General features: G+C 38.3%; 2 protein-coding genes and 1 long non-coding RNA gene across 3 annotated transcripts in view; 1 reads left to right on the top strand and 2 right to left on the bottom strand.

Moving 5' to 3' along the window:
- The window catches only part of tnnt3a (troponin T type 3a (skeletal, fast)), a 31133-nt gene extending 11238 nt beyond the window's left edge, over positions 1–19895 (bottom strand). The window contains exons 1-11 of the mRNA XM_063063101.1: positions 19877–19895; positions 17756–17842; positions 14846–14863; positions 12931–12957; positions 12259–12276; positions 7891–7912; positions 6376–6421; positions 2926–3042; positions 2558–2635; positions 1378–1491; positions 832–941 (exon numbers count right to left, since the gene is read on the bottom strand). Coding sequence (XP_062919171.1) covers positions 832–941; positions 1378–1491; positions 2558–2635; positions 2926–3042; positions 6376–6421; positions 7891–7912; positions 12259–12276; positions 12931–12957; positions 14846–14863; positions 17756–17842; positions 19877–19895 — 656 coding nt within the window. The remainder of the gene's footprint in view (positions 1–831; positions 942–1377; positions 1492–2557; positions 2636–2925; positions 3043–6375; positions 6422–7890; positions 7913–12258; positions 12277–12930; positions 12958–14845; positions 14864–17755; positions 17843–19876) is intronic.
- Positions 19896–22161: 2266 nt separating this feature from the next.
- Positions 22162–26798, bottom strand: LOC134353722 (uncharacterized). Its single transcript, XR_010019666.1, has 3 exons — positions 26660–26798; positions 22409–22449; positions 22162–22223 (listed from the first exon to the last, which is right to left on the bottom strand). It is a non-coding gene; the product is annotated as an uncharacterized LOC134353722 (long non-coding RNA).
- A 57-nt stretch (positions 26799–26855) lies between these two features.
- The window catches only part of prr33 (proline rich 33), a 37392-nt gene continuing 37164 nt past the window's right edge, over positions 26856–27083 (top strand). The window contains exon 1 of the mRNA XM_063062011.1: positions 26856–26923. The gene's annotated coding sequence lies outside the window, so the exon portion shown is untranslated. The remainder of the gene's footprint in view (positions 26924–27083) is intronic.

Raw genomic sequence — 27083 nt, 5'->3', positions numbered from 1 at the left:
GTGCAAATTATAATTTAGTCATCCTCTCACAGGGTTTAGCAAGAATAAAGGCAAAATGGGGTGAAAATTGTTTGGGTATCTAAACCAGTCCTTCATCCTCACATTGTGGAGGACAAATGGTGTGGAATCAGACAATCTCACTCCTTCCTACGGGGAACAAAAAAAGTCAAATTTGATGTTCAAGATTAGAAGCACAGCATTCAGACTCATTATCCAGATAACCTTTAGTTTTGTCAGCCAATTTCAAGTGGTTTCATGGAAGAGGATCCTCACCAAGCTGCTTAAAAAGTGGGGAGTCAACTCTGTTGTCAAAAATAGTAAAAGTACTTAAATTTTAAAATTAAAAATTGCATACAAAAAATTCAAAACACAACAAGGTGCTCAGCCTATCACATCTGGAATGTTTGCAGCAAGTGCCAGATTATTTCTGATTTGAACATTTCTACCACCAAGATTTAAATATTTTTGTTTCAATCAACAGGTTGAAAATTCACAAAAATAAGATTAATTGGATAAGTATGTGCTGTCAAATTCAACAGCCCTCCATAAATCCAACTATCAGCACACCTTAAGATGCAATTTCCTTTCTGAATTTCCATTGATCCTAGTTATTTTGTTCTTTCTCTTATAACAAACAGATTAATTGAATTACATGAAGAATAATTCTCTTTGTCATAGGAAAAGATACAAATTCCTTGGTGCAAAGGCTGTGACTGAATAAATCTATCTGTCCTTCAAAGTGAGTATTAACCAACCCAAGGTGACAAAGTCACAAGGACAAAAATAGGATCCCATTACCCTTTGCACAGGAGTTCACTTGTCAGGACTCACCTAAGCTTGTCTTCATTAAGATGGTCAATGTTAAGTGGCTTGCGTCTCTCTGCTAAGATTTTCTTCTTCTTTTCCCTTTCAGTCTGCTTCTTACCTCTCTTCTGATCAGCCTAATGCAACAAAAGTGTAATTGTTAATTTTAAGGATACATATTTCCACTTCCATTATTTTTTCAACCAGTTCATCCTTGCAAATCAGTATCTCAAATTGCTTTGGATTTGCTACTTCAGTAGCCTTGGCATGCACTGAGAGTATAAATTGATAAACCTTTTATTTTAACACTCAGAAAATTGAATTTCGTCTGATCGGAATTTGTTAATATGCTTGTTCAGCACCCACCAAAAATTTTCAAGGTAAACTAAGGTTTAGTCTGTGACTTTTAACCTGATAAAGTTCTGATAAACTCTAGTACATCCTTCATTCCATACTTTTAATCCTGGGCTGAGCTTTGAATAATTATACAGTGCCCACATGTAATCGCGAGAGCTAAGGAAAGATATGGAGCTTATATTTTCAAGAAATCTTAACCGCACGCTGGCATTTTACCCTGGCAAGGTAGCTGCTGTATTGAGCACCCATACTGGTCAAAGCCTTCTTCTTCTTGGCATCATCATCAGCCCTTCTCCTGGCATCACCCTCCTCCCTTCTTGCCTTCTCCTCCTATTGAATGAATAATAAGAGATTTTAAAAACATCACTTTCAGAAACAGCACAAAACTCAGGAACCAAGTGGTTGATTTAACTCAAGGAAATCAAACAGATAAAGGACTTGCTTGAATTTATTAACACTTTATCTGTTTGATAGATTCCAAACTGACTGATATCCACTTAATAAGGTCAAAATGTATTTCAACATACTCCAAGATTACAATTGAGGAAAGTGTCAGACAACATTTAATGAAATTTCAGAATCAACAACATAAGAACAGACCTTTCAGCACATCGTGTGTTCAGAGCACCAAGACCCTTTTTACACTAATCCCACTCGACTCTCCCCATATTCACAATAACTCACCCTCATTCTACCTCTTACCTTGACACTGGGGACAATGTATGTGACCCATTAACCAACCTACCCATATGCTTTTGGGATGTGGGGGGGGGGGATCCAAAGAAAATCTACGTGGTAGAAGAAAGTAGAAACTCCATAGATAAAGCACTCAGTCAGAATCACTGTCTTACACAAAGTGGTTTGTTTTGTAGCAGCAGTATAGTGCAAACACATAAAATTACAATAAATTACAAAATAAGTAAATAGTATTAAAAAAATGTTCAGTCGTGCTCATGGATTCATGAACCTTTCAGGTTGATGACAGAGGGAAGTAGCTGTCCTGATTTGTTGATTTTGAGTCTTCAGGCTCCTGTATCTCCCCCTTTATGATAGTTACAGGAAGAGGGTGTGCCCTGGATGGTGAGGGTCTTTAGGGATGGATGCCGCAGCTCTCTCGTGATCATGACTGAACTTTACTGAAAGGAGCTGTGAGACAACAGCTCTACCACCTGCCTCACACTGCCATTCTCTATGACATATAACATTCAAGAAACAATAACTCAGCACGGGTACGTGCTTTCAAGTGAGCAGGGAGAAGACCACAAGGTGGGAAAAGTGCATTTGTGACCCATCTTATTACTGATGCTAACTATCATTTCTAATAGCTTTGTTTGCTATATGCCACCCAGGATGGTAAGAACTGAAGTAGTTAAGCCCAGAGTGGTCAGTGACTTACTGCCTGCCTAGCCTGACGCTCCTTCTCTTTCTCAGCGCGGATCCTTTGTTGTTCAGCTCTTTCTGCTCGTCGTTTTTCCTGCAGAGTAGAGAATATATAAATGACTTAGGGTTCAAGGACAGTGTCTTTTTAATTTCAATCCATAAAGAATGTTAGAGTAACATCTGTAGGCTTATCACAGTGATGCAGCCATCTCTACTATTGCAATGGAGCTGGGATGGTATAGCAGGGAAAGTTGTGGCTATGCAACAAAACCACAGCCAGTTTGAGACGTTGATGCAGAATGAGATGACTTCCTACACAGAATTCTATAGTGACGTAAGCAGGAGCAGTCCCTCGGGTTATCTAACTATTGATGCAATACTCACAATCCGCTCTTTCAGGGCAACCAGCTCCTCTTCCTCCTTCTTCCTGTTCTCGAAGTGAAGATCAATCAGGGCTTGCAGCTCAACCAGATCTTTGTTCTGCCGCTTCTTCTGGATGTCCTGAACACCATGCAAACATAAAAATGATAATTAAGCAGCAAAAGAAATGTTGGATCCAAAGTTAATTTCAATTCCCTAATAGAACTGAATTGTATAAATCAATGGGACATAGTGCTTATAGCACACCTCCATCTGACTGAACAAAGTAAGATCTGAGCTTTGGACAGAAGGTAGAATAGCAAAAATGTGAAAGCATGCTGAAAACAGTATAGCCTAGAACACTGCTGTGTGTTATGTTACCAACCACACTAATCTATTATAATATTAACACATTGTACATGCTGTACGTACAACATAGCTCAGAATTCACACTTGAAAGAATAAAAACTGTATAAAGAAAGACAGGTGTTTCTTGCTTTGTTTACTAATATTGATAATCTGACTCTTCTACCTGCAGGATCTAGCAAGTACCGTGAACTGCCAATCTAAGGGAATTTCCCTCAACAATTGTCCTCTAAAATTGTAGTCATCACAAATATTATTTCACCTCAGCAATATACTCAAAAGGTCTACACTATCAAACATTACAACCCAAACTCCATTCAGGAATACAACAGGACATTAGCTATTATTAGTAATATCCTTACGCCATTTTCTGTTCACCTGGAAATGGAGATAACTTCTATAAACTGTTTAATTCTTTGACAATTGTTAATTAATTTTGTATCTGTTAGCTGATTTATTTTGTACAAATGACTGAAACACATTGCTAAAATTAGCACTTGAAAGCAGGTACCGTATTCATTGCAACTGCAATTGAAAATGACATCTGGGTATATTAAAGGGATGTAAAGATGGTATTATGAAATAGTCTTGCAATCTCACTTTGATATCTCAGTCTAGAGCCACTGCAGGTCACAATGCTATTCATCTCAGGCAGAAGAAGAACTTTCAGTCAGTTTCTAGTTTTGTTGTGTCCTATGGCATCCTTGGTTTATGGACGTTGGTTGAGCCTGTTCAAATATTAGGAGTTGGCAGAAAAATCTGAGTCAGCTATGACATATACCCTCAGTAATCAGAGTGTTTGTTCATGGTCTTCTGCTGCTGTAGTCCATTCACTTCATGGTTTGATATGTTGTACCTTCAGAGATGCTCTTCTGCACACCACTGTTTTAACACATGGTTATCTGAGTTACTAGATAGATAAATAGATATACTTTATTGATCCCAAGGGAAATTGGGTTTCGTTACAGCCACTCCAACCAATAACAGAGCATAAATATAGCAATACAAAAACCACAAACAAGCAAACAACAAAATGCAAACTATGCCAGATGGAAAATAAGTCCAGGACCAGCCTATTGGTTCAGAGTGTCTGACCCTCCACAGGAAGAGCTGCAAGTTCGATGGCCACAGGCAGGAACGACCTCCCGTGCCGCCCAGTGTTGTATCTCGGTGGAATATGGCCGAAGTCCAACAGCAAAAAGTTCAAAAGTTCTACAAACACGTTCCTCGATCGTAATATGACCCGGATTGCACCATCTGTTGTTAACCAGAACAGTAAGCAGCGAACTCCTTTACGCTTACCGCTCTCAGTGCACTTCCGGTCAGCCCGAGCGGTCTGGAAGCCGTCCATGGAGAAGTTTTGATTGGGTACGTCCTCGTGCAGCCCCAGTAAAACACATAACACTGCACTCCTGAAATGTTCTCTGATGCCTGGCTAGCGCTGTTAACTCGTCCATTTTATTACCCTCCAAACTCCTCTTCTCCATAAGTCTCTGTTGTCTCAACCTGGTCCTTTTTCCTTCACTTTGTGATCCCCCTCTGCATCCTCTGGGTGTTTTCCTTTCTTTTTCAATCTTTTTATTAATTTCAAAATATAGAAACAAAACATAGCAATAATACAAATAGTAGGAGATATATTGTTACACTTAAGAAAAGTAATTATAAAATCAAATAGTGTAAGTTAACAAAGCTCCCAATCATGCAGAACTGACAACGGATAATACAAATCAAAAAAAACTGAAAAAAAATCATGAAAAAGAAAAAAAAAACAAAACCAAAAAACAAACCCCATCCCCAAAGAAAAACAAAATTAATGAACTAAACTAAAAGACTTGGGCAAAACTAACAAGTTAAAAATGGAAAAGAAGAAAACCTTAGTGTCGACGACTCCATTCCTCTCCAACAACAGTACAGAGAGATAAAACAAGTTTGGAAACTGTGTGTTTTCCTCCAGATTTCAGCAGGGGTGTCCGCCGCTCTGCTCGCTAAACCGGCCGGTACTGTCACCTTCCTGTCAGCTTGAGCCAGTCTGGCCATTCTCCTCCGACCACTCTCATTAACAAGGCATTTTCACCCACTCAACTGCCCCTAACTGGATGTTAAATTCTAGAAACTGATGTGCATGAAAATCCCAGGAGATCAGCAGTTTCTGAGATACTCAAACCTCCCTGTCTGGCACCAACAATCATTCCATGGTTAAAGTCATTTAGGTCCTGTTTCTTTCCCATTCTAAGGTTTGGTCTGAATTACAACTGAACCTCTTGACCATAACTGCATGCTTTTATGCATTGAGTTATTGCTGATTGTCTGATTAGATATTTATATTAACGAGCAAGTGTACAGGTGTACCTAAAATGGTGGCCACAGAGGGTATACTGTACAATTATATTTTGCCTTCATCATCATTACGTGCTGCGTCATATGACATGGGTGATCATGGTCGTATCCATGAGCATGATTCTTCTTGGCAAGTTTTTCTGCAGAGGTGCTTCGCCACTGCCTTCTTCTGGGCAGTGTACTTACAAGATGGGTGACCCCAGCCATTATCAATACTCGTCAGAGATTGCCTACCTGGTGTCAGTGGTTGCACAACCAGGACTTGTGACAATACACCAGCTGCTAATATGACCTTCCACCACCTGATCCCATGGCTTCACATGACCCTAATCGGCGGGGGGGGGGGGCTAAGCAGGTGCAAGACCTTGCCCAAGTTTGGCCTGCGGGCTAGCGGAGGGAAGGCAGGCCTTACACCTCCTTTGGTAGAGATGTATCTTCATCCACCACCCAATATTTTGCCTTATCATTCTGATCCATCCCAAACAGATTTACAAATAGTCCTACTGTTCTGACACATACATATATAGAATGGCTGATTAATTATTATTAATTAATCACAATTAGTTCTAGAAAATAGTCCATAATAGTGGTGAATGCTGAATTTGATCCTGCTCAATATAGAAACTGTAGTTCATTATTTTCTATCAATTGGTATTGTTTATAGATAAACGGTATTATGAGAAGGAAGTTTCAGGAAAGTATCAATTAAAGCAGTAGTGTACAAATTGCAAATAATATGTACATTTATTATTTGACAAATGCTTCACTTACATCAAAGTCAACTTTCTCCCCTTCTGGGATTTTGGGAGCACTTATTCTATGAGAGAAAAACAGTGTGAGATGTTGATGGCAGTAAGAATTTAAATGGAACATGAAAAATGTTGAATTGTCCTTCATCATGGTGAAGGTGTGCATGCAGGGGCATTAAACAATTTCAGTTTCAGTGATCCTTCCTAACCTCACCCACCTTATACTCGCATATTATCAATATAGTATTCATTTTCACTTTGTAGGTGAGTGGAAATCTGATAGTTCTTCATTTAGTGACTGATCAGTTTCTGATATTTACCAAAGTAAAATTTGTCCTTACTAAATAAAAGAGAATTATTGTCATTGTTGCCCTGCATGGTTATAGTAACTCTAGCCAGGTCTCTTCTGTGCTCTAGGACACTGTCCAAATTTAAGAACATCTCTATCTGTCTAGTTCCTCTTCAAGTGTATTTTCCCCATTCTGAGTTAATGTGGATAAAGTCCAAAAAGGGTGTGAATAAAGCAAAGTGGTAAATTAACCAATGGGTTGTTGAATTAGGACTGCTCTGTCTGACAAGTTTAAATGCAAAGAATATAAGCTTAAGGAATTACATGGGAGGAAGATGGAGAGAGAGGGGGAAGAGGGGAGAGGGGAGAGAGAGAGTGAAAGTGAGAGAGAGAGAGAATGAATATGAGACCAAGGAAGGACAGAATTTTAAGAAAAACTGGTGAACATACATTAATGAGAAAAATAAAAGGATAAGGACAGCAAAGCGAAAGATGAAGAAGTGCCAGATAAACAAGTGAATGAAAGAGGCAAAAAGTAGGGGACGATACAGAAGAGGAGTGCCAAAGGTAGAAATGGAGGTGAGAAGAAAACAAAGAAAAAAGGTGAGGAGAACGAGTCAGGGAAGTGTGATAGGGAAGGAGAGAAGAGAAAGAAACAGAAAGAGAAATAAAGGACATTAGGGAAGGAGAAAGGCAGGAAAAATATTCAGAGTAATTTGCTTTCAGTTAGAAGGGAAACAAAAAAAAGTGTTGACAGAGAAGGGCAGTCAAATGAGATAATATCGCCTCGTGCACAAATAGAAAATATTAATTTAACCATTTACAAAGCTAAATGTTGTCATGAATTTTTCTATCAAAGGAGTAAGATTTTTGGACAGGCAGTTTTATAAGATAGCTATCATTAGTTTTTCTGTCAAACCATTTTAATATCGATTTCCAAAGTCTAGGTTTTGGGATTATTTCTTAATTAATCTTTCGTAGAGCATGGGTATCAATGGAAATGTCAGCATATACAAATTACCCCTGAATTATGAAGATTGACTAAGGTCAACAACATCGATGGGTCCACAACTCGAAGTTCAAGTGCTATTGTGTTGCTCAGTGACTACTACTGGAAAACTGTGAACACGAAGTGCATAGCGGATCTGATGTGAAATACAGATGGTGAAGAATTTGGTCTTGACCTGGCACTTTTTGGGTATTCCTCTATTAAACAAATCTCAATATTCATGAAAAGTTTCTACTCACTTTAGTCTGTGCTTTCCCTCCTCTGCAGAATAGAAAAGAAGCAAAATAGAACTTAGCCTCATTAATTACAATTAAAAATAAACATGCAACACAACATTAAAAATGTTTAATTTCTTAAGAAATTAAATAAGTGAAAATTTAGTATACTACAAATGCAATCCTGCTCTCCAGTTCACTCCTCTGAGAGTGTTGACTCCTTATTGGGGACTCTTCTGCAGTGGATGGCTTTCATTCAATATTCTAATCCAAATGGCCCTTCTCAGCTGCTATACTTTGATAGGTAATCCCAGACAACCATTCAAACCTTGTAAACATTACAGATGAGCCTAACCCTCTGCTCATGAACAGAGTCCTCCCTTCAGGAGCTTCAGAAATGTAGTCAACTGGTCACTTATTGATCATTTCTGCCCATAGCAGAGTGATGATGCATCCACTGCCTGAAAACTGTCCATCAACATGAGTCAGCACACTAAGAACAAAACAGGAGCTGGAAGTGGCAGCAGGAGAGTGGAAAAAAACCAAATATAAATCAAGGAATTTTATCAGAAGATTACCACAACAGAATGGATGAATCTAAATTATGAATCTAAATTGTGGCTATAAATTGTCACCCATTTTGGGTTCAATAAAGTCAAAAGATATTGTCAAAAGATTTTAAGACTTCAAGAATATGCTTGTTAGGCACAATGGGATGAGCTGATAATCAATCCTTCAATAAAAAGGATCTTGCTTTTTCAGTTACAGAACTTTACAGTTTTTAAAATCTACCGAATGTTAAGCCTAAAGCAATTCTTTAGAAACCAATTAACAAAAAATATATATGTGTAGACACAAACATACATAAATACATATATATATATATATACACACACACATACACACATGCGTGTGTGTATATATATATATATATATATATATATATATACACACACACATACACACACACACATATACAAGCACATGCAAATCTGGTGAATTAACTATGTCAGACAATGAAAAGCCCCGTGAGCTCCCTACTGCAGAACCCTCACAGAGGTCTGCAGGAACCTGCCAGCTATTGTTACAGACAAACCTCAGCATGGCAACCAGATGGAAAGTAACTCTCTCTTCATATCTTTAATCAGAATCCTTCAAGTGTCCAGGCATACATCAACCATTTGATATCAAACACGTTCAAAAACGCATCTTGAATGTGTCATTCCACATTTAAGTTTACTCCCTCCAGTGTGGTCATCCTGAATTTGGAACAAGGCTCTGCACGCAGGATTTTCCCTCCTTTGGTCACTTTCACTGTGGCTGCAGCCTGACTTATCGTCCCACTACCCAGCCTCATCTGCAAGTGTGTACAGGTCAGCCATGTGTCCTGTTGAACTCATTTTCACGGTTGCTGCCCACCTAAGCTGAAGGGAAGCAGCTTCTGGCTGGACAATGTAGATTTTACAAAATCAGGCAGCAAACTAAAAGGGAGATTGTGGAGAGACTGTGTCCTCTGGTGACTTTAACAGAACTGAATTGTATAAAGGTGAAGGGGTGATCATTCAGAGGAAGAACAACTTTATACTATCTCTAATAATGAAATGTGTTGAAATTTCACCTTTGAAGTGAATAATCCCATATGGAATGTGACAAATGCTACTTTGTCCTTGTTAATAAACACACTGAAAAGTGCCAAGTCACATGATGTCACTGGGATGAAAACTATTCACGATTCCCCAGTTAAATAAATAAAATTTCTGTTTGAAGCAGGCCTCGTTATTAGCCAAGCTTTCTGTAATTTATTCATATTACTAGTTGTCAGCCCTGGTCGGTTTAGTTTCTGTATTTAATTAGGTGTTTCTGGAGTTTCGGCATAACCATTTTATTAGTGTACCTTGACATTTGTGAACAAGTGACAATAACTCATAATGCATGGTTCTTCCTTTTTGATTTATTTTTCCTCATTGTCCACACTGCCAACATACAATGCCACTTTTGTTTCAGCTACAGAGTGACTGTCACCAGCTGAGCTCAACAGATTTGTCAAATCACCAAACAACAGGAACTCTGCAGATGCTGGAAATTCAGGCAACACACATCAAAGTTGCTGGTGAACGCAGCAGGCCAGGCAGCATCTCTAGAGATGCTGCCTGGCCTGCTGTGTTCACCAGCAGCTTTGATGTGTGTTGTCAAATCACCGACAGGTGGGATTGTTCAAGTGAAATATGGATGTCAAATATATCAATTTCAACAGCAGTGTCATTAAAGCCAGTGAAGTGGTTCAAAGCCTTAGACTCCTGTCTGGTAGGTGTTATTCTACCTCCCAGCGGAAATTAGGGTAAAAAATGTAAACAAAAGTGCCAGTCATAAAATAATTGATAATGTCTCTCTGTGTGACAGGCAAATATTTTGTACAATGGCTTCGCTTTAAACTATTTAAAATATTTTCTATGATTATCTTTTGACGGAAATTATTTTGAAATCTGCATAACCTTTGTTTCCGTAAGGCATAGAAGTAGAATTAGGTCAGTTGGTCCATCGAGTCTGCTCTGCTACTCCATCATTATTGTCCCTCTCAATCCCATTCTCTTGCCTTCTCCGCATAACCTTTGAACGTGCGGAAGGATTAAATCCACTCCTGTTTTTATCCAGCTGGTTTGATATTTCTGATACCCTTATCTTCCAACGAGCCACCCACTATGCACTCAATGGAACCTTCCCAACTCACATCACAAGCACGCACACTCACAGAAACTAGATTAGTTCATGAAATAAAGACAATTATGATATCGTCAATGATACATGACACTTTACATGTTAAAAATTATGTGGGAAATGAAGACAGATTATGAAATTGAGAGTATAATTTACAAATATAACATTTTTAAAATTTGCTTTGTGAATTGAACCATAAACAAAACTTAATGAACACTGCACTGAAATCTGTTAAGGTGATTGATGACTCTGCACCTATATAGTGTGTCAAATAAATAGTCCGCTGTGGAATTACCTCAAGCCATATATTTACAAGTTTAGCCCCGAAGAACTGAACAAAGAGAAAGATGGTTAAGAGTTTAGTTCTCTGAAGCTAGAATTTATAAACGTATGGTTTCTGATGATCAAACCCAAATACTGTCTTTTTCATTATTCTCATAAACTGTGAATTGCAATGAGAAAATATGACAGAACAAAATAAGATTTAATCAATATGTTTACTATAATAATTACAATAGATGACATTTGTAGATTGACTTAAGGTTACCAGTGAGCAACACAGATCTGAAGATTTGGCCAGGGCCAAAATACCTCATTTACTTCAGTATTTGGAGGTCAGAATAGACTCAATATCCACAAACTTTGATTTCCAGTTGGACATGTAAATGGGCCATAGTTAAGCCTCAACATGTAGCCAGCTTTGTACTGAAGTTTTGTACAAGGACTATTTCACAGGATGCTCAACATCAATTTATCCATGTCAATCATCTTTCCAATCCTGTTTAGTTCTTACAATTAATGGAAGCCTGGAGTCATCAAATGGATGTATACAATCAAAATGATTTAGTTGGTCAGAAACAACAATGCACTTGTGGACAGGCACAATATGTCTACCAACTGGATTTAATCTTCCTCTCATATTAAGAAAAATTGGACCTCACTTGTTCATTAAATCCCCTGATTTTGTTTTTCATCATTAGGTGAACAACAATTATGTTCCTTTTGAAGCTCATAAAATTATTTATAGAATTGGAATTCAAGTGTATTTTGTGCGTTGTCCCAAGCCGAAATGTAATCCTCAATTCCAAGCATAAACCTATTGGTGTGTACCACAGACAGCTGTGTCTCAGGTTATCCATCAGCAAAGTCTAAACACTGATCAAACTTGCACTGTGTTCCAATGCATAAGAATGTCCAATTTTTACTGTAATGCCATTATGTTGAAATTTGGTCAAGAAAGTAACAAATTTAATTACACATACTTAACTCAAATATTGCTTAAAATGTAAGCAACCTCTGTGGGATTACACCATATATTTTGTTTTCCTGAGAAAGCAAACTGAACACCAAAATAAGCAACTTACATTAGGTTTTACTGAGCAGGGAGTTCAAGCTGGATGCCTGTGCAATAGAGCAGTAAAATGCCTTTCAAGTATTAATGATTCCATAGATTCTAAATTAATGTGGCTAGTCTGGATCTCAGCCAAAAGTCAAGATAGTAGCAAGCATGCATCAAGCTGGAAGAGGGTGGTAGGACTTTGTACACTTTATCTAACCACATGTTGACTAGGCTGAGTGGTCAAAGTTGTCCCAAATGCCGCAGACTTTTCCGCAGCAAAATGTAACTGGTCTGAAACAATTACTGAACAGGTGATTTGGAAGAACGAAGCAACATACCTTCTTCATGGTGCACTTCTGGGAGAGGCCAGGTACATGCAATGAGCAGCAAATACAAAGAAGCAAAATACATGTTAATGAGTGTTGGAAAAAATGCTAAAGCAGCAAGGATTACTCTAAGAAGAGTCACCAAGTTATCAAATGAAAACCTCTTTACCAGCGTCAGTCATTTCATCATTGAATACTGTCAATCCCATAATTTAAAATATTGCTGCAAGTGTGCTTGTTTACAACCTTTCCATTGTGTCTATGATTAATAAATATTTAAGTCGCAGCTAATAACATTCCCTCAATTTCAGGAAGAAATAACCAGGGAAACTCCAAGACATGAAACAATGAAGGATAAAAAGTGACCCGTAATAATTGGAGATAACATCCATGGAATAATTAGGAATATTGATGACATGGGATGATTGAGAATAAAGGAAAATAAAATCAACAAACTGAAGAAGGACAACATGAGAAGTAGAAATGGTGACGGAAAGTGATGGTAAATAAAGGAAAAACAGAACACAAGGAAGACAGAAAAATGAAGAGAAGAAAAATCAATGTAGAAAAAGAAAGACAAAAAGAATGAAATGATATGAATATGAATGACATAAATGGCAAAGAAAAAAAGATGAATAAAGTGAAGAAAGAAACCAGAGGATGAATGGAAATTTCATTACATACCTTCTGGGATAACAACCTCCTTTGAAACTGTTAGTGAAGGACAAGCAGGAAAAGAGCAGAGCAGGAGATAGAAAGGTATCACGGAGAGCAGAAAAGAAACAATATTGATGCAGAAAAAAAACTGTATATATACAAATAAAGAAAACCATAAAAAAACAAAGCTTCACTCCTCAACTCCTTTAACACTATGTAAATTCAAGTTCACTTCAACATATGTATATATCATCTATTTGTTGAAATAAAGGGTACTTATAAGGGAACACAAGTGAATTTAAAAAATCATATATCATTCAAACATCCTTGAATTGCAGGCATTTCTAGAATAAAATCAGTCTGAGTGACAGAACAAAAGTAGACCTCCAAGCTGGTTCCTTGCCAATAGTCTAGGCTTTTGATCTCCACATGCAAGTATGAAGCTCTGGTATGTGTTCCTACAGCTGTATCTGATGCTTTGCCCAGGAACAAGCTCTGGAATGTTGACAAACATTCCACAGGGATCTCAAATATTAAAAGACAGCAAACTATACACTAGGTAAAGTATAATGTGTAACATTTACACTTCAGTTTGTTTTTAGTTTTGGTATGACTGAGAATGTGAATTTTACATATAATCACATATTTTAATCCGATTCTTAGTTTGAATAGGATAAAATAGTTCCCTTTCCGAGTTGGCTATCCACAATTGCTTTCATATTAAACCAGATACTAAAAATCAGGATAGACTTGCTTGAAATATGAAAACAATCCTGGGTGATTAAAAAAAGGAGGATCTAATGCTACTAGTGGTTCAAATAACCCACAACCATGACAGAATTTCTAAGCTAAGCGTCTTTGTGTTTGGAATTGAAAAATAAAAGAGAATAGTGCAGAAATATTGTAGGTGTCTGGAGCTATTCAAGCAGAAGCAGCCTTCCACAAGACAAGTGAGCCTCACCTCAGGATAACTAATGGAAAAGATGCCTGAGGACTTCCTGACATATGAAGTGCGACGCCAAGTACTGGCTTCAGGTTGGAGTATTTTAAACATGACAACTCAGCTCATTGTTGCAACCCCCACCCTCCAAGTAAAAAACATTTTTGGTGTCAGGGTTTGCTGTATCTTGGTCCTTCAGAACCTCTCACCTCCCCAGTAGCTGATCACAAGCCTGATCCTGCCCTGGGAGCTGAGTTACCTGATTATGGCTCCCCAGCCACGACATGCTATATCTCGAGGAGCTGTATTGCCTGGAGCATCTGGGTTTAGGGAGCCACAGGTCATGCACTGGGGAGAAAAATTACTATCTGCCGAGACATGGTGGGGGGGGGGGGTCATGAGCTGGGGCGGATTTTGGCAGGCAGATTGAAGAATCCACCAGTGCTTTTAGATCATGACCTTAACTCCCAAGCATCACTTGAAGGAAGATGCAGCCTGTCATGTAAGTATTAATTGCCTGAAAATGACAAAAGTGACGAATTTGATAATGCCAAATTCTAAGGGGGGATGCGGGGGGGGGGGGTGTGGAGAAGTAACAAGAAACAGAAGCTGAGATATTCCAATCCTTCCTGGCTCCACTGAGGAAAATTTTTGGATATCCAAGTGGGCCTGGACCCTTTCTTTCTGATGATATTTCACTGAAGTCAGGATGGGCATTGCAGCCAGAAAGCTCACAAGGTACCAACTGGTCTTAATTTTACAAGTATTATTGAAGATTCTACTGCCTCTACTTGAGGGCAATAGTAATAGGCATCAAGTGACTATAAAGGGACTTGATTAAGATGGTAGAGAGCCAAAAAATAGCCAGTTGTTATGTGTTTGCATGGATATTCTGTGTACCAAAAGGGTGGGTAAATATTATCCCTGGTCAAGAAACATGAGTCACAAAATGTAGCTGATATGACACAATAAATAGAAAGGAGATTTTCAAAAGGAACATACCTTCTTCAGCATGTGCTTCTGAGAGAGGTCAAGTATATGCAGGCAGCATCAAATATAAAGAACCAAAATATACGGTACATTACTACTGCATGTTGAAGAGCAAAGGTTACTTAGGCAACAGACAAAGGACAACACCAAGAACAAGTAACAAATGACCACAGTATGCAAGAGGACCATTTCCTTTGCATCACTGACTCAAACAACTCAATAACTGTCTATCCACAGTCCAAAAGATAGTCCAGTAATTAAGTATCTGCAATATCTTGCTCATATTATCATTGCCTATTTTAATTCTTCACAATAAAAGTTCTTGAAATTCTAATAATGAAAGAAACTGTAACCCATCATATAAAATGGGATAATGAGTGAAATGGAATAATTAGAGATTCTTATACATTCAAGATAATTAAGGAGAAAGGATGGAGTAGGACAAAAAGATTGGGAAGTCATGGATTACTGAATGGATAATGGTAATAAGGAACTATAATCAGAAGTGATAGAAGTTGAAATCTGATTCAGGAATTTGCACACTAATTGATGATGATGACAGAAGTAGAATGACAAGGAAAATATAAGATAATTAGATAAAGTGAAAAGGACTCAGAATAACTTTGCACTATGATGATGCTATTTAGAATGGAAGACAGATGAAAAAAGAGAAATAATGGTAAAACTAAAGAAAAAAATGGCAATATAAAAGTTAAATGAAAATATAAATAGGAAGACTGGAAAAGGGGCACTGAAGAAAAATTGAATCAGGGAAGAGTGTACCTAAAGAGAGGAAGGGGAGATTGATGACAAATGAACAGTGGTGAAAAGAATGATGAAATGAAGAAAAAGAGAATGAGAGTAAAAGATAACCATGTAACGGGTGAGCAAGGAGATATTGCATCACATACCTTCTTCAGCAACCTCCTCTGAGGATGGTGTTAGCGTACAGCAAGCAGCAAAGCAGCAATGCAGGGATCAGAAGGTGCATGACCGAGAAGGCAGGAAAAGGAACAATATTGGCAGAAAACATTTTATGATTTATATTGGAGAGCCCAGTACATAATTAAAGAAAAATCTACACACAAAGCAAAACACTAGTCCATATTAGCTCAACCCTAACATCCACAAATATGATTTAATTACTGAATTAAATGTCTTATGAGTGCATGTCTTATGCAACAACCCAAATGAGAAATTCCTGTTATGCCAAATCCATTACATTTCAGATTTAACTTTGCTAAAGGCACTTAAATTACACAGACTGACAAATTTTCGAAGTATTCTGTTTGTATTCTTCTTGAAGCTTAAAAATATCTATGAACTGATGTTAAGTTGTCTGAAGTATAATTTTGTTGGGACATATGGCACAGTGAAAGCAAGATCATTTTGAAATATTCTTGGCTAGGTTAGACCCGAAATTCACAATCATTTCAATGCTGTTAAATGGGAAAATCACAAGGAATGTCAAAAGACTACACTGAATGGTACATTAAGGGTTCAAAATGGTTGCAGATTAGTTTAGATTAATGACAAAGGACTAACTATGAAGTGTCAGGTTTGGGCTTTAAAACATGAAATAATTGCCAGTTTTTAAAATTTAAGTTTTATATATGAACAAATAGTTGTAATTACAGTGGAATCCCCACTTCAAGTTGGGATTGATAAGTTTCACCAGCATGTCCAATACTGCTCAAAAAGGTAAATTTTCCAAACATTTTGAAAGCACTCACATTTGTTGCAAAACTTTACAGTTATTATTCTATAACACTGAGACTGAAGTGTTAGAACTGCAACTTGAAAGAACGCTTGCTGACAAACATATTTTCTTCTTTCCAAACTCAAACCAATTTGAAATAATGATACTGTATATGCAAACATTTATTTTACATGTATTTTGATTTCCAATTCCAACTTGTTCTTGTGTTACACTTTGCTAACTATTTCTCTCACCCAGTAATGTCCTAAACCAACACAAATTATATTCGGAGCAGAAAACTAATATAAGCCATCCTTGAACTTAATATAGGAGTGGATAACTTCTGAAGTATTGCACATATCAGAAATTCACTTTCCCTTAACAATTAAAAACATTGGGTAAATATATTTAATTGACAACTTATTCTGTTAAAATATAATTATTTTCATTAATGGTCAGTGTTTAAAATACTTTATGCTTCAAGCACAAGCTAGGACTTAACTTAAAATTTGAAAAAAAAACAACCTACATTTTCTACTCCATTCTGGAAGCTTTCACACTTTAATATCTACTTCTTTAACACTCAAATAGAATATGATTTCAATGGAGTTCCACTATATTTATTATTTATTAAAACCTATGTTTGCACCTGTGCAAAGGGTTTGTATCACTGGAAATTTCAGAGAGCTCAACAACTAAATCAAACCAAGTGGAAATCAGAAAATAAGCTCTAACCAGCTCTTCCATGGTGGTATGTAATAAGAGAAGACAAAAGAAAAGCAAGAGGAATCTCTTTCTGGAAAGAAGAAAATACAGATCCATCCAAATAAAGAAACCTCCAGCTTCAACATCTAGCTCTCATCCATTCATTCATTCCGAAATAAGCCTTGAGAAAAGTATTAACTATCATCTCCTACATTTGAATACTACCTGTAAATTCTACAGTATCTGAAAGGGTAAGTCTTAAAATAAGTCTGCCAATATTTCTACCTTGATTCAAATCAGAAGAAGAATATCTAGGCAAAACAGCAGAGTGTCATCAGAAGTTATGTACACATAACTCAACAACATCAAGGAGACAATGTTTCAGTATTACAGAAAATGCTTTAATGTTTGCACAAGTTGGATATAACAATGTTAAGAGCACTGGAGTTATTTGGTAGTATTATGTTAGAAAAAATGTGACAGTGAACAAAAAGAGTAACTTTTGGAATCATCGTTACCTCCCTCTTCATGTCCCCCATGTTCTTCATGTTCTTCATGTTCATGTTGTTCATGTTCATGATGTTCATGTTCATGTTCTTCATGTTCTGTAATCCAACACCAGAGAGAACAGACGAAGGTCGATTTCTCACTTGAGAATACTTACCCTGTTTTTACCATTGGCATTAACTACATACCAGACACAAAATTCTAGTGCAGGAACTAGCTGTAAGTTGGAGAAACAAAATCATTCCACCTCAAAATTCCCAGATAAATCCCTAACTAAAGCAGAGTAAATAAGTCTCATTTAAAAGACAATTTGGAAAGCTAGAGCAAGAACTCAGCATTCTAAACTAAGAAAATCATTCAGATAACACACATCAAAGTTGCTGGTGAATGCAGCAGGCCAGGCAGCATCTGTAGGAAGAGGTGCAGTCGAGGTTTCAGGCCGAGACCCTTCGTCAGGACTAACTGAAGGAAAAGTGAGTAAGGGATTTGAAAGTAGGAGGGGGAGGGGGAGATCCAAAATGATAGGAGAAGACAGGAGGGGGAGGGATAGTGCCAAGAGCTGGACAGGTGATAGGCAAAAGGGGATACGAGAGGATCATTGGATAGGAGGTCCAAGAAGAAAGACAAGGGGGGGGAACCCAGCGGATGGGCAAGCGGTATAGTCAGAGGGACAGAGGGAGAAAAAGGAGAGTGAGAGAAAGAATGTGTGCATAAAAATAAGTAACAGATGGGGTACGAGGAGGAGGTGAGGCCTTAGCAGAAGTTAGAGAAGTCGATGTTCATGCCATCAGGTTGGAGGCTACCCAGACGGAATATAAGGTGTTCTTCCTCCAACCTGAGTGTGGCTTCATCTTTACAGTAGAGGAGGCCGTGGATAGACATGTCAGAATGGGAATGGGATGTGGAATTAAAATGTGTGGCCACTGGGAGATCCTGCTTTCTCTGGCGGACAGAGCGTAGATGTTCAGCAAAGCGGTCTCCCAGTCTGCGTCAGGTCTCGTCAATATATAAAAGGCCACATCGGGAGCACTCCGGGATCATTCAGATATTTGTTCAGTGACCGCTGCTGAAAAGTACATATAAAGGGACATCAGGTCAGCGCAGGGTCAAAAATTATAGTAACACATATCTGGCTGGCCAACTCAAGTTTGCAAAAAAGGCTTGAAGTGTTTCTAATAACAATGTAATAATTCCCTAGAAAAGCAGATGGCATTAATTGTGCAAGTGCAGAGAAAGTGGCAGATTCTAATATTTTGGATGTTATCCTAAAAGAACTCTTCCAAATCCAATAAGGTAATAAATTTTTGAACAATAAAATCCAACTAGCAACAAGATGGAGTCCAAGAGAAAGAACAGAATGTTGAAAAATAATTAATAGGAAACCAAGAACTTGTTTTTGTTTCCTTCCCTCTCTTTACTCTTCTCTATCTCTTTCTCTTCTCTCTTTCTCCTCCAAATGGCACTGTATGGCTTTGCTATGGGACTAAGAATAACCAAGACAAAATTAAAGTTTCCAGCCACTTACATCTACTATGCACAAAATTCTAGTGCAGAAACTAACTAGCTGTAAATTGGAGAAAACAAATTTGTTCCTCCTCAAAAGTCCCAGATAAATCCCTAACCAAGGCAAAGTAAATAGGTCTCATTCAAAAGACAGTTTTGGAAAGCTACAGAAGATCTCAGCATCCTATGTAAGAAAACTACAAAATAACAACTGAGTATTTTTCAAAATCAATATAATTGTAGAATACAAGGTTAAATAAGACAAATTTAAAACAAAGAAATATCTCTGTAGAAGATTACATTGGTGCACAAAAATGTAGTGAATATATTCAATGAGTTCTATCCAATTTTGAAAAGATCACCTTTTTGCACTCTATTATGAACATAGAATGTAATTTATAATCTAAGATATCAGAATTGTATTTTAAAGCTAGCCAAATACATCAGAGTTCTATGGTCTATAGATTACATTGTCAATGGAATAACTAATATAATACAAAAACTTGCAACGGAAATATCCATTGATTCTATTTTTAGTTAATGTACATGCATATTCACAAACATTTACTATTCCAATACATCCTTCCAACCTTGGTCTAGCTTAATTTTGAGTGTTTATGCTTGCTTACCTGCTAGGCTTAAAATCATTTGTATTGGGGAGGGTGGATGTTGAGATTCCCAAGCAGAAACTCTGTTTACTTTTAAAAAGTTTGATGTAGTACTCCTACTAATTATTCCTTTGTCCAATAATGGATCATTATTGTGACTGGGTACTGCTAGACGATACAGTCTTGATTAATCATGAGGTGTGGTTGATTTAAAGATATATATCTACTTACTGTAATTCACAGTCTTTTTTATATTATCATATATTGCATTGCAATAAAGTTAACAATTTTCATGACATATGCTGGTGATATTAAACCTGATTCTGATACTGAAAAAAGTGAGCTACATTTCATATTTTTGTGGAAATTTTATAATAAATGAATGGACAGTGTTGCATTTTTGCAAATTCCTTTGCCATTGCTTTGGCTACTGTTACAATGATTTTAAATAACCAGCAAACCAGTAAACTGATTTTAACTTGCCAAAATCAAAGGGAATGAGGTACTACCAGCTTTAAAATGAAGCTAGATTTTCAATGCCTACAGTGACTTTTCCAGAGGCTTGTTGAAGCTGCCTTCAGTATTTCAAGTGGGAAACCCCCTTCTAACATACACACGAATAGAACCCTGACTGTGGTCTAAGGACTAAATCAGTCAAGTCTTTGTCATGCACTTTCTGGCCAGTCTCTCCAGCAATACAAGTGAATAGGCTACTACAAATCTCAGATTAATTATGTGGACTCGGGAATAAATAGCAGTAGTACTACATCAAACACTGTAAAAAGTAAACCCACCTTCATCTAAACGTTGCCAGGAATCCACAAACTCCACCTTCTTCAGTGCAAGTGGCTTTGATTCTGGCTGGTCATCATGTAATCATTCAAAATTAAGCCAGTCCAAATCTGGACTGGTGTATTGGGATTGGCACGTAAAGTCTGCATGTCTCTGGTTTTATTTAAAATGTCCTGTGGCTCAGAATGACTCTGGTTGGTTCATTATTGGAACAGATGGGCTACTGGAATCCTGCATAATCCCTCCTCAAGATCAAACGTAGTTGTGAATATTTTTTAAATTTTCCCAATAATTTACAAATGCCAATGTATGAAATTAAAAAAAAGATTAGGCAAGATTAAGCATTAAAACTCAACAAAATTGCTCTTTACATTACAGTTCAAAATTGGTGCGTTGGGAGGTCAAATACAGGAGGAAGGTATACAGTAAATGGCAGGACCCTTAGGAGCATTGATGGACAGAGGGATCTTGGAGTGTAAGTCCGTGGCTTCCAAAAAAAGGTAACGTAAGTGGATAGGGTCCTAAAGAAGGCATGCTTTCATCAGTGGAGGCATTGAATATCAAAGTCAAGTAGTTATGTTGCAGCTATATAATACTTCGGTTAGGCCATAATTGGAGCTGTGCACAGTTCTGGTTGTTGCAATGCATTACAGGAAAAAAGTGAAGGTTTTGTAGAGCCTGCAGAAGACTCTACAACATTATGAAACTCTTATAAGACTGCATTTAGAATATTGTGTGAAGTTCTGATTGCCACATTATTGGAAGCATATGGTTGCACTGGAGGGAGTGCAGAGGAGATCCATCACAACTATTACATAGTTGAAGGACTATGATAAAGATCAGACAAGTTGGCCTTGTTTTCTCTGGAACAAAGGAAGAGTGACCTGGTCACAATATGGACACAAACATGGTAGATTGTTAAAATCTTTTTCCACTGGTAGGGGCATCAAACACAAGAAAACAGAAGTAGTTTTAGAGAGGATCTGAGGTTAAATTCTTTACACAAAGAATGCTTGATATCTGGAATATGAAGCGGGAGATGGTGGTGGAATCGGGTTCATTTACAATTTTAAGAGGCATTTAGATAGACACTTAAAGATGCAAGACAGTTAGAAGGATATGGTCCTAATGTGGGCAATGGTATTAGTGTAGATGGCAAAAATGTTAGCATGGATGTGTTGGTCCAATCTGGACCATTTCTGATCTGTATGACTCTGTGATTCTATAATGTGATTGTTTTAAATTGGATAAATAGTGGGAAGCAGTTCCCAGGGCCAGTATTTTAACAATTTGGTCAAAAGATAAAAACACAATGTAAAGGAAACTGTTTTAGTTGTAGAATAATAATGATCTTGAACTTACTGTCTGCTGGGATGGTCGCGAGAATAATTTGCAGTGTTATAGGGAAAGTGGGAGGAAATGGACTGGTGGGATCATGGATTAAGAATCAGCACAGAATTTTTTGGCAGAAACGATTTCCTTCTGTATTGTTAAGTATGTGAATGTGCGTATGTAGATTATAAACTCACCTGACCGCATTTTGCTTACAAATGACTGAATGGACTTACCTTCGTACCTGTAACAGATGAGAAAAAATAACAAAGTTAGTAACAGATCAAATAACACATAATATAAAGCAACTTAAGAATTACAATGAAAATAAAAATGAAACATTATTTGACATGCGGTGAAATAGGATAGAACTCATCCCTTTCAACTGGGCCATCCCAGTCCCGATTTTAAACTCAAATAAATACTTACACTTCTTCAGTGTCAGACATTTTGAGCTGGGCCCTTTAGATCTGCAATAAAGAAGGAGAGAGAGTGTGTCTTAGAATGGCCACACATATAAGGAGCACTGCCTTTGCTCTTGCAATTTAAAGTATGCCTCAAGTAATAAAAACCACCAGACAGAAATAGCACCTTCATTAATAGCGCAAAGCTTATACCGTTTATAGTCACCAAAAGTACAGGGTAGAGAGCACTGCGGCCACATATTCATCTGCATAGCAACATCAGCAGCTGTCCATGTAGTGATGGAGATCAACCATATTCTCTCTTCAAAGCCCATCTCGTGCTGCTGGGATTATCATTTTGTACTTACAGTTGATCTGCCAAATCTAGAAAATTGCCAAATAAATGTCTGCAATATTTTGATAAAGCCAAGCATTGTGATCAGATTAAAACACAAAACTGGTTGTTTGGGTCAACTTCACCAAGAAACCCATCAATCATGTCCACATCAAAACCATCTGCTATCAGCAAAAATTGGATGGCTTTCATGGTCAGCAGTGTGATGATTCCCTACCGCTGACCTTAAGGAAAGCAGCTCAGAGACCTCAAACTCACTGTGGTGTCAATTTCCCCTTTCAGATCTCTGCTAATGTCAGAGGTGAACTCCAATGGAACACCGCTCTCCAGCTAAACATTTAAAACCTTCCCTCAATCTAGGATCCAGAAATGAAAACGCACTCTTTTCTTAAATGTGCATTAAATATTACAGAACAGCTAATAAATATTGGAAGATACTCTTAGGATTATTAAAATCTGAAACAGCATAAATAAAGTCCAATAGGTTTGATTTTGTTTACCACTGCCAGAGATTCCAATAGAAATATCAGGGTTTAGGCATATATATTGTGGCATCACCCCACTTCTATACAAACGCTGCCAAATCCACAAGTCAGGGATTTCAAAGGCCAAATCGATAAGTTTCCTGAGTGGTGTGTCTATAGACTAGGCTAGAGTCTTCTACAATGAACAATTTAACAACGTTGATTGTCAGACTATTTTTCCAAATATTGTAACTGAACGTTTAAATTCTTTTTTTTCTGTAATTTTGCTTGGAAGGAACTTGAGTGTTGCTTGCATTGGTAAATGCCCTCATCTGTTCCTTTAAGTGCCTTTGATTTCTGAAGTTGTGAAACCATCATACAGAGAATCTCCATCTTTACATTGGCTGTTGGCTACTGCACCAGATCAGGTCCAACATGAGATCATTGATTTCCATGGGCTATAGTACTTCAGATTAATGCCAAAGTTAATTCTTACATTTATTTTAGTTTAATGCTTTATATATATATATGATATTTTGACTATATAGCCCAGCTGTCATAGCTAACACATTCCCTCACATTATTCCCTAACCAATGCTTTCACATGAGCCCCTGAACACCCCATGATCCTCCTTCCACCCACTCACAGCACCAGTGGTTTACAATGATCAGTGAACCAAATAACCAGCATGTCCCTGAGATGCGTGAGGAAGTTGGAGCACCTGGGTGATGGGGTGGGGGGGGGGGTTGTCACTTACGTATATTTTTAACTTTTAATTATGTACTTCAATTTCAGTTGTTTTTAAATTTCTGACAGAGAAAAATATAGAACATCTATTAAAGATGACCTTGAGTGTTTACAGCTATTTATATGGAAGGGTTTACTGCCTGTCAAGGCCACCAGTGAAGTTCTGGAATTGACCCTTTTCAATGTATGCCCAAGGCCCCCCTGCCACTTAGACCACAGGACACCATGACAAAGCCCCACCATGTCGATACAGTTAAGTGTGGCAATGGGAGACCAAGCCCAACTGATCCATGACATTCAAAAGTATTTATGCCAGAGAATTACAATCAACACACTTGCATTATTTCATTTGGGCAAAGCAATACTTAGGACTTAGAACCAAATGAAAGGCATTAAATTTAGGTAATAAAACATTATAATTATAACTTAGGTGTGAAGGCTCACACTAGGAGTGGGTAGTGCCTGGATCAGTGCTAAGAGCAGTCTTGGATTGTGTTCATGAGGGCATCAGGATGGAGAACCATTGTGAACCCTTCAGCTTTCAGGTGGTGGGGGGGGGGGTGGAAATCCAATAAGGCTGCTTTTGAACATAGCAATAGAACTGATATAAGAAGCGAGAAAAAAGGAAATGTCTCTGAAACCTTAGTTGTTTTTTAAATAGATATTTTGTTTCATAAGACACAGCATTACGTCCCCAAAGAATATATACAAAATTTCCTCCTAACTTTTGATGTTGTAATATGTTTATAACACACCAGCAAAGCGCGTATCCTTTCCTGCATTTAAAATTGAAACAACATTGAAAACTGTTAAAAGGAACATACTAGAGGGGTTTGTATCCTCCAAATCTAACGCCAGTAAAATCAAAACAGGATTCATTCTGAACGGATGTAAAGGACAGCGGTAACAACCATTACATACACTATGCAGGTAAGCACACAGTATGAATTGGGAAAAGCGCCCAGTCACATATAAAATGTAACTGTCATAAAGTGCCTCTTCCCGCACCGCTCTGTCAGCCGGCCATCACAACTACATAAACGTAGCTCATATGTTACCCACCCCATCAGCACGTCACCCACCCCACAACAGTGGGTATCCTGCAGAACTACTCAGAATATCCTACGTCTTTTAAAATAACTAAATAGGTTTGCGTTGTGGCCAGAGACAAAGGAAAAGTCCGTCTAAGAACCATCCTGAGCAGCTCCTGGAGATACCCTTTGCAAAGGGCACAGCGTCTGAATATATTTCCACTTATAAGCACCTTTATTAAAGATCAGCAAGAAGAGTCCCAGCCAACAGCTGGGAATGTTGAATCTTGCTTTTGCAAGATCCGATTTCCTCGTCTTCAGTTTCTGGCGATCACTGGGATATTTCTTGCCCAGCCGCTCTACTTCCTAATTAGGTGATGCCTCTTTAACGTCCAGTAGGACAATCCGCGTCTGAGACACGGCGAAGCGGCAGCTGCTGCCCATTCACCAACAAACCTTTTCATCGCAGCCACGCTGTTAATGTCAGAATCCATTTATATAGTACTCTGTTCCCATTTAAAAGGCGGTTCAGGCCATTTTCACAGAAAGTCGGGGTTCAGTCTTTTGCAATCCTCATTCACAGCTCTGGGTTAAGAGTTATGAATGGTGATAATCTATTAACATTTCATTCGCTATACAGTACCGAGACGCTAAATTAATCAATGTGATTTTCTGAACTACTGGATTCATCACCATATACCCAGTTATCAGGACTTCAAACTTACTCAAGGTTTAGCTTAAAAAAAAACATTTCGTGCCCTGAATAACGCCTGTGCTCTAATACGCTTTTTAGTACCTGGCCTTGTCGTGTTACGTTCTCTGACGGCAGATGACTAACGGATTTTTAACTCTTCCACTGTAAAGCTGTCACTGAACATTAATGTTTTCCTGCATCTGTTGCCTCTCCCGTTCTCTCATCTCTAGCCTCCTCCCTGCTTCTTTTCTACGGTTCAATAATAATATCACTTCAAAGTCGATTATCTTTTAACTTGCTCCTGTAGAACAATCTCAGCGTTCAATTACTACCGTTTCCCCTCTCTTCAGAGTTAAGCCACTAATCTCCCTTCACTCAGCTCCTCAGCGAAATCCCGGTCCTCCCGTTGGCACGGGAGATCCAAGCGGCGTCATCCTCACACCGCGTCGCGCCCACTCCACAGAGCAGCGTGCAATTCCACGCACTCGTCGAGGCTTCCCCTTAGATGCAACTCTCTTTTCCTTACCTTCCCCATTTCGAGTATTTTAGGCCGACTCGGCGCAGAAGGAGGACCACAGGGCGGAGTTTTATTATAGATGTTGGAAATACGCAACTTCCAACAACTAGATAGATTCCCACCACATTGTACCTCGAACTAGATCCTGTCCTCTCTAAATCCTTAGATCTGGCGGACACATCTCACTCGTATGGATTCAAGCAAGATACTAACAGTACAAGTTACTCTCCAAGAAAGAACTAGTCCAGAACAGAGACGTTGTCGCCCGTCATAAAATTCTCTGCCACACCTACCACTAACTAGTCCGCTCTTACTATTTAGGGGGGAAAAAACTACACATTTATACCAATATAGGTTGGTAAAATCGCATTGCAATTCAACATGAAAACTTCTCCATTTTTTAAAGATTGGCCTTCATCTTAAGAAAGTTCCTGTGGAAAAAGGGAAGAGGCCGTTGTGAATCTTACCGCGAAGGATGGAAAGGAGATCCTTTGGTGGCTTTGACAAGCAGTCGGATCTGCTGCACCCCACCAGCTGAAAATGCCCTGATCTTATAGTGAAACCCGATCCGGGGAGAACGCGGATTGGTCTCAAGCTCCCGAGAGTACTGGGAAGGAGAGAGAGAAGAAAAGGTCCTCTAAAGTTAGCAGTTCAAAGAAGTGTACCGGGTATGCAGGACAGGAGCAAGTTGAGGTTCGCGTGATTTCTGTGGGACTTCAGCACGCAGTAAGGTCTGCAGCGTTAAAAGTGTCATACTGGGGAAATATTAACGGGGACCACAACATTTCCCCGCATTATCTTAGATCAGACATTTCTCTGCAGAGGCTGACTTGTTTGTTTTTTCAGGTGGGATGGGCTAAGTGGGCTTTCCCTCTGCTATTACCATTGGAT

This window comes from Mobula hypostoma, chromosome 11 (assembly GCF_963921235.1).
Source record: "Mobula hypostoma chromosome 11, sMobHyp1.1, whole genome shotgun sequence".
In the NCBI taxonomy this organism is placed as follows: domain Eukaryota; kingdom Metazoa; phylum Chordata; class Chondrichthyes; order Myliobatiformes; family Myliobatidae; genus Mobula; species Mobula hypostoma.
The sequence above is the reverse complement of the archived record's forward strand: the minus strand, read 5'-3'. Positions and strand labels throughout refer to the sequence as shown.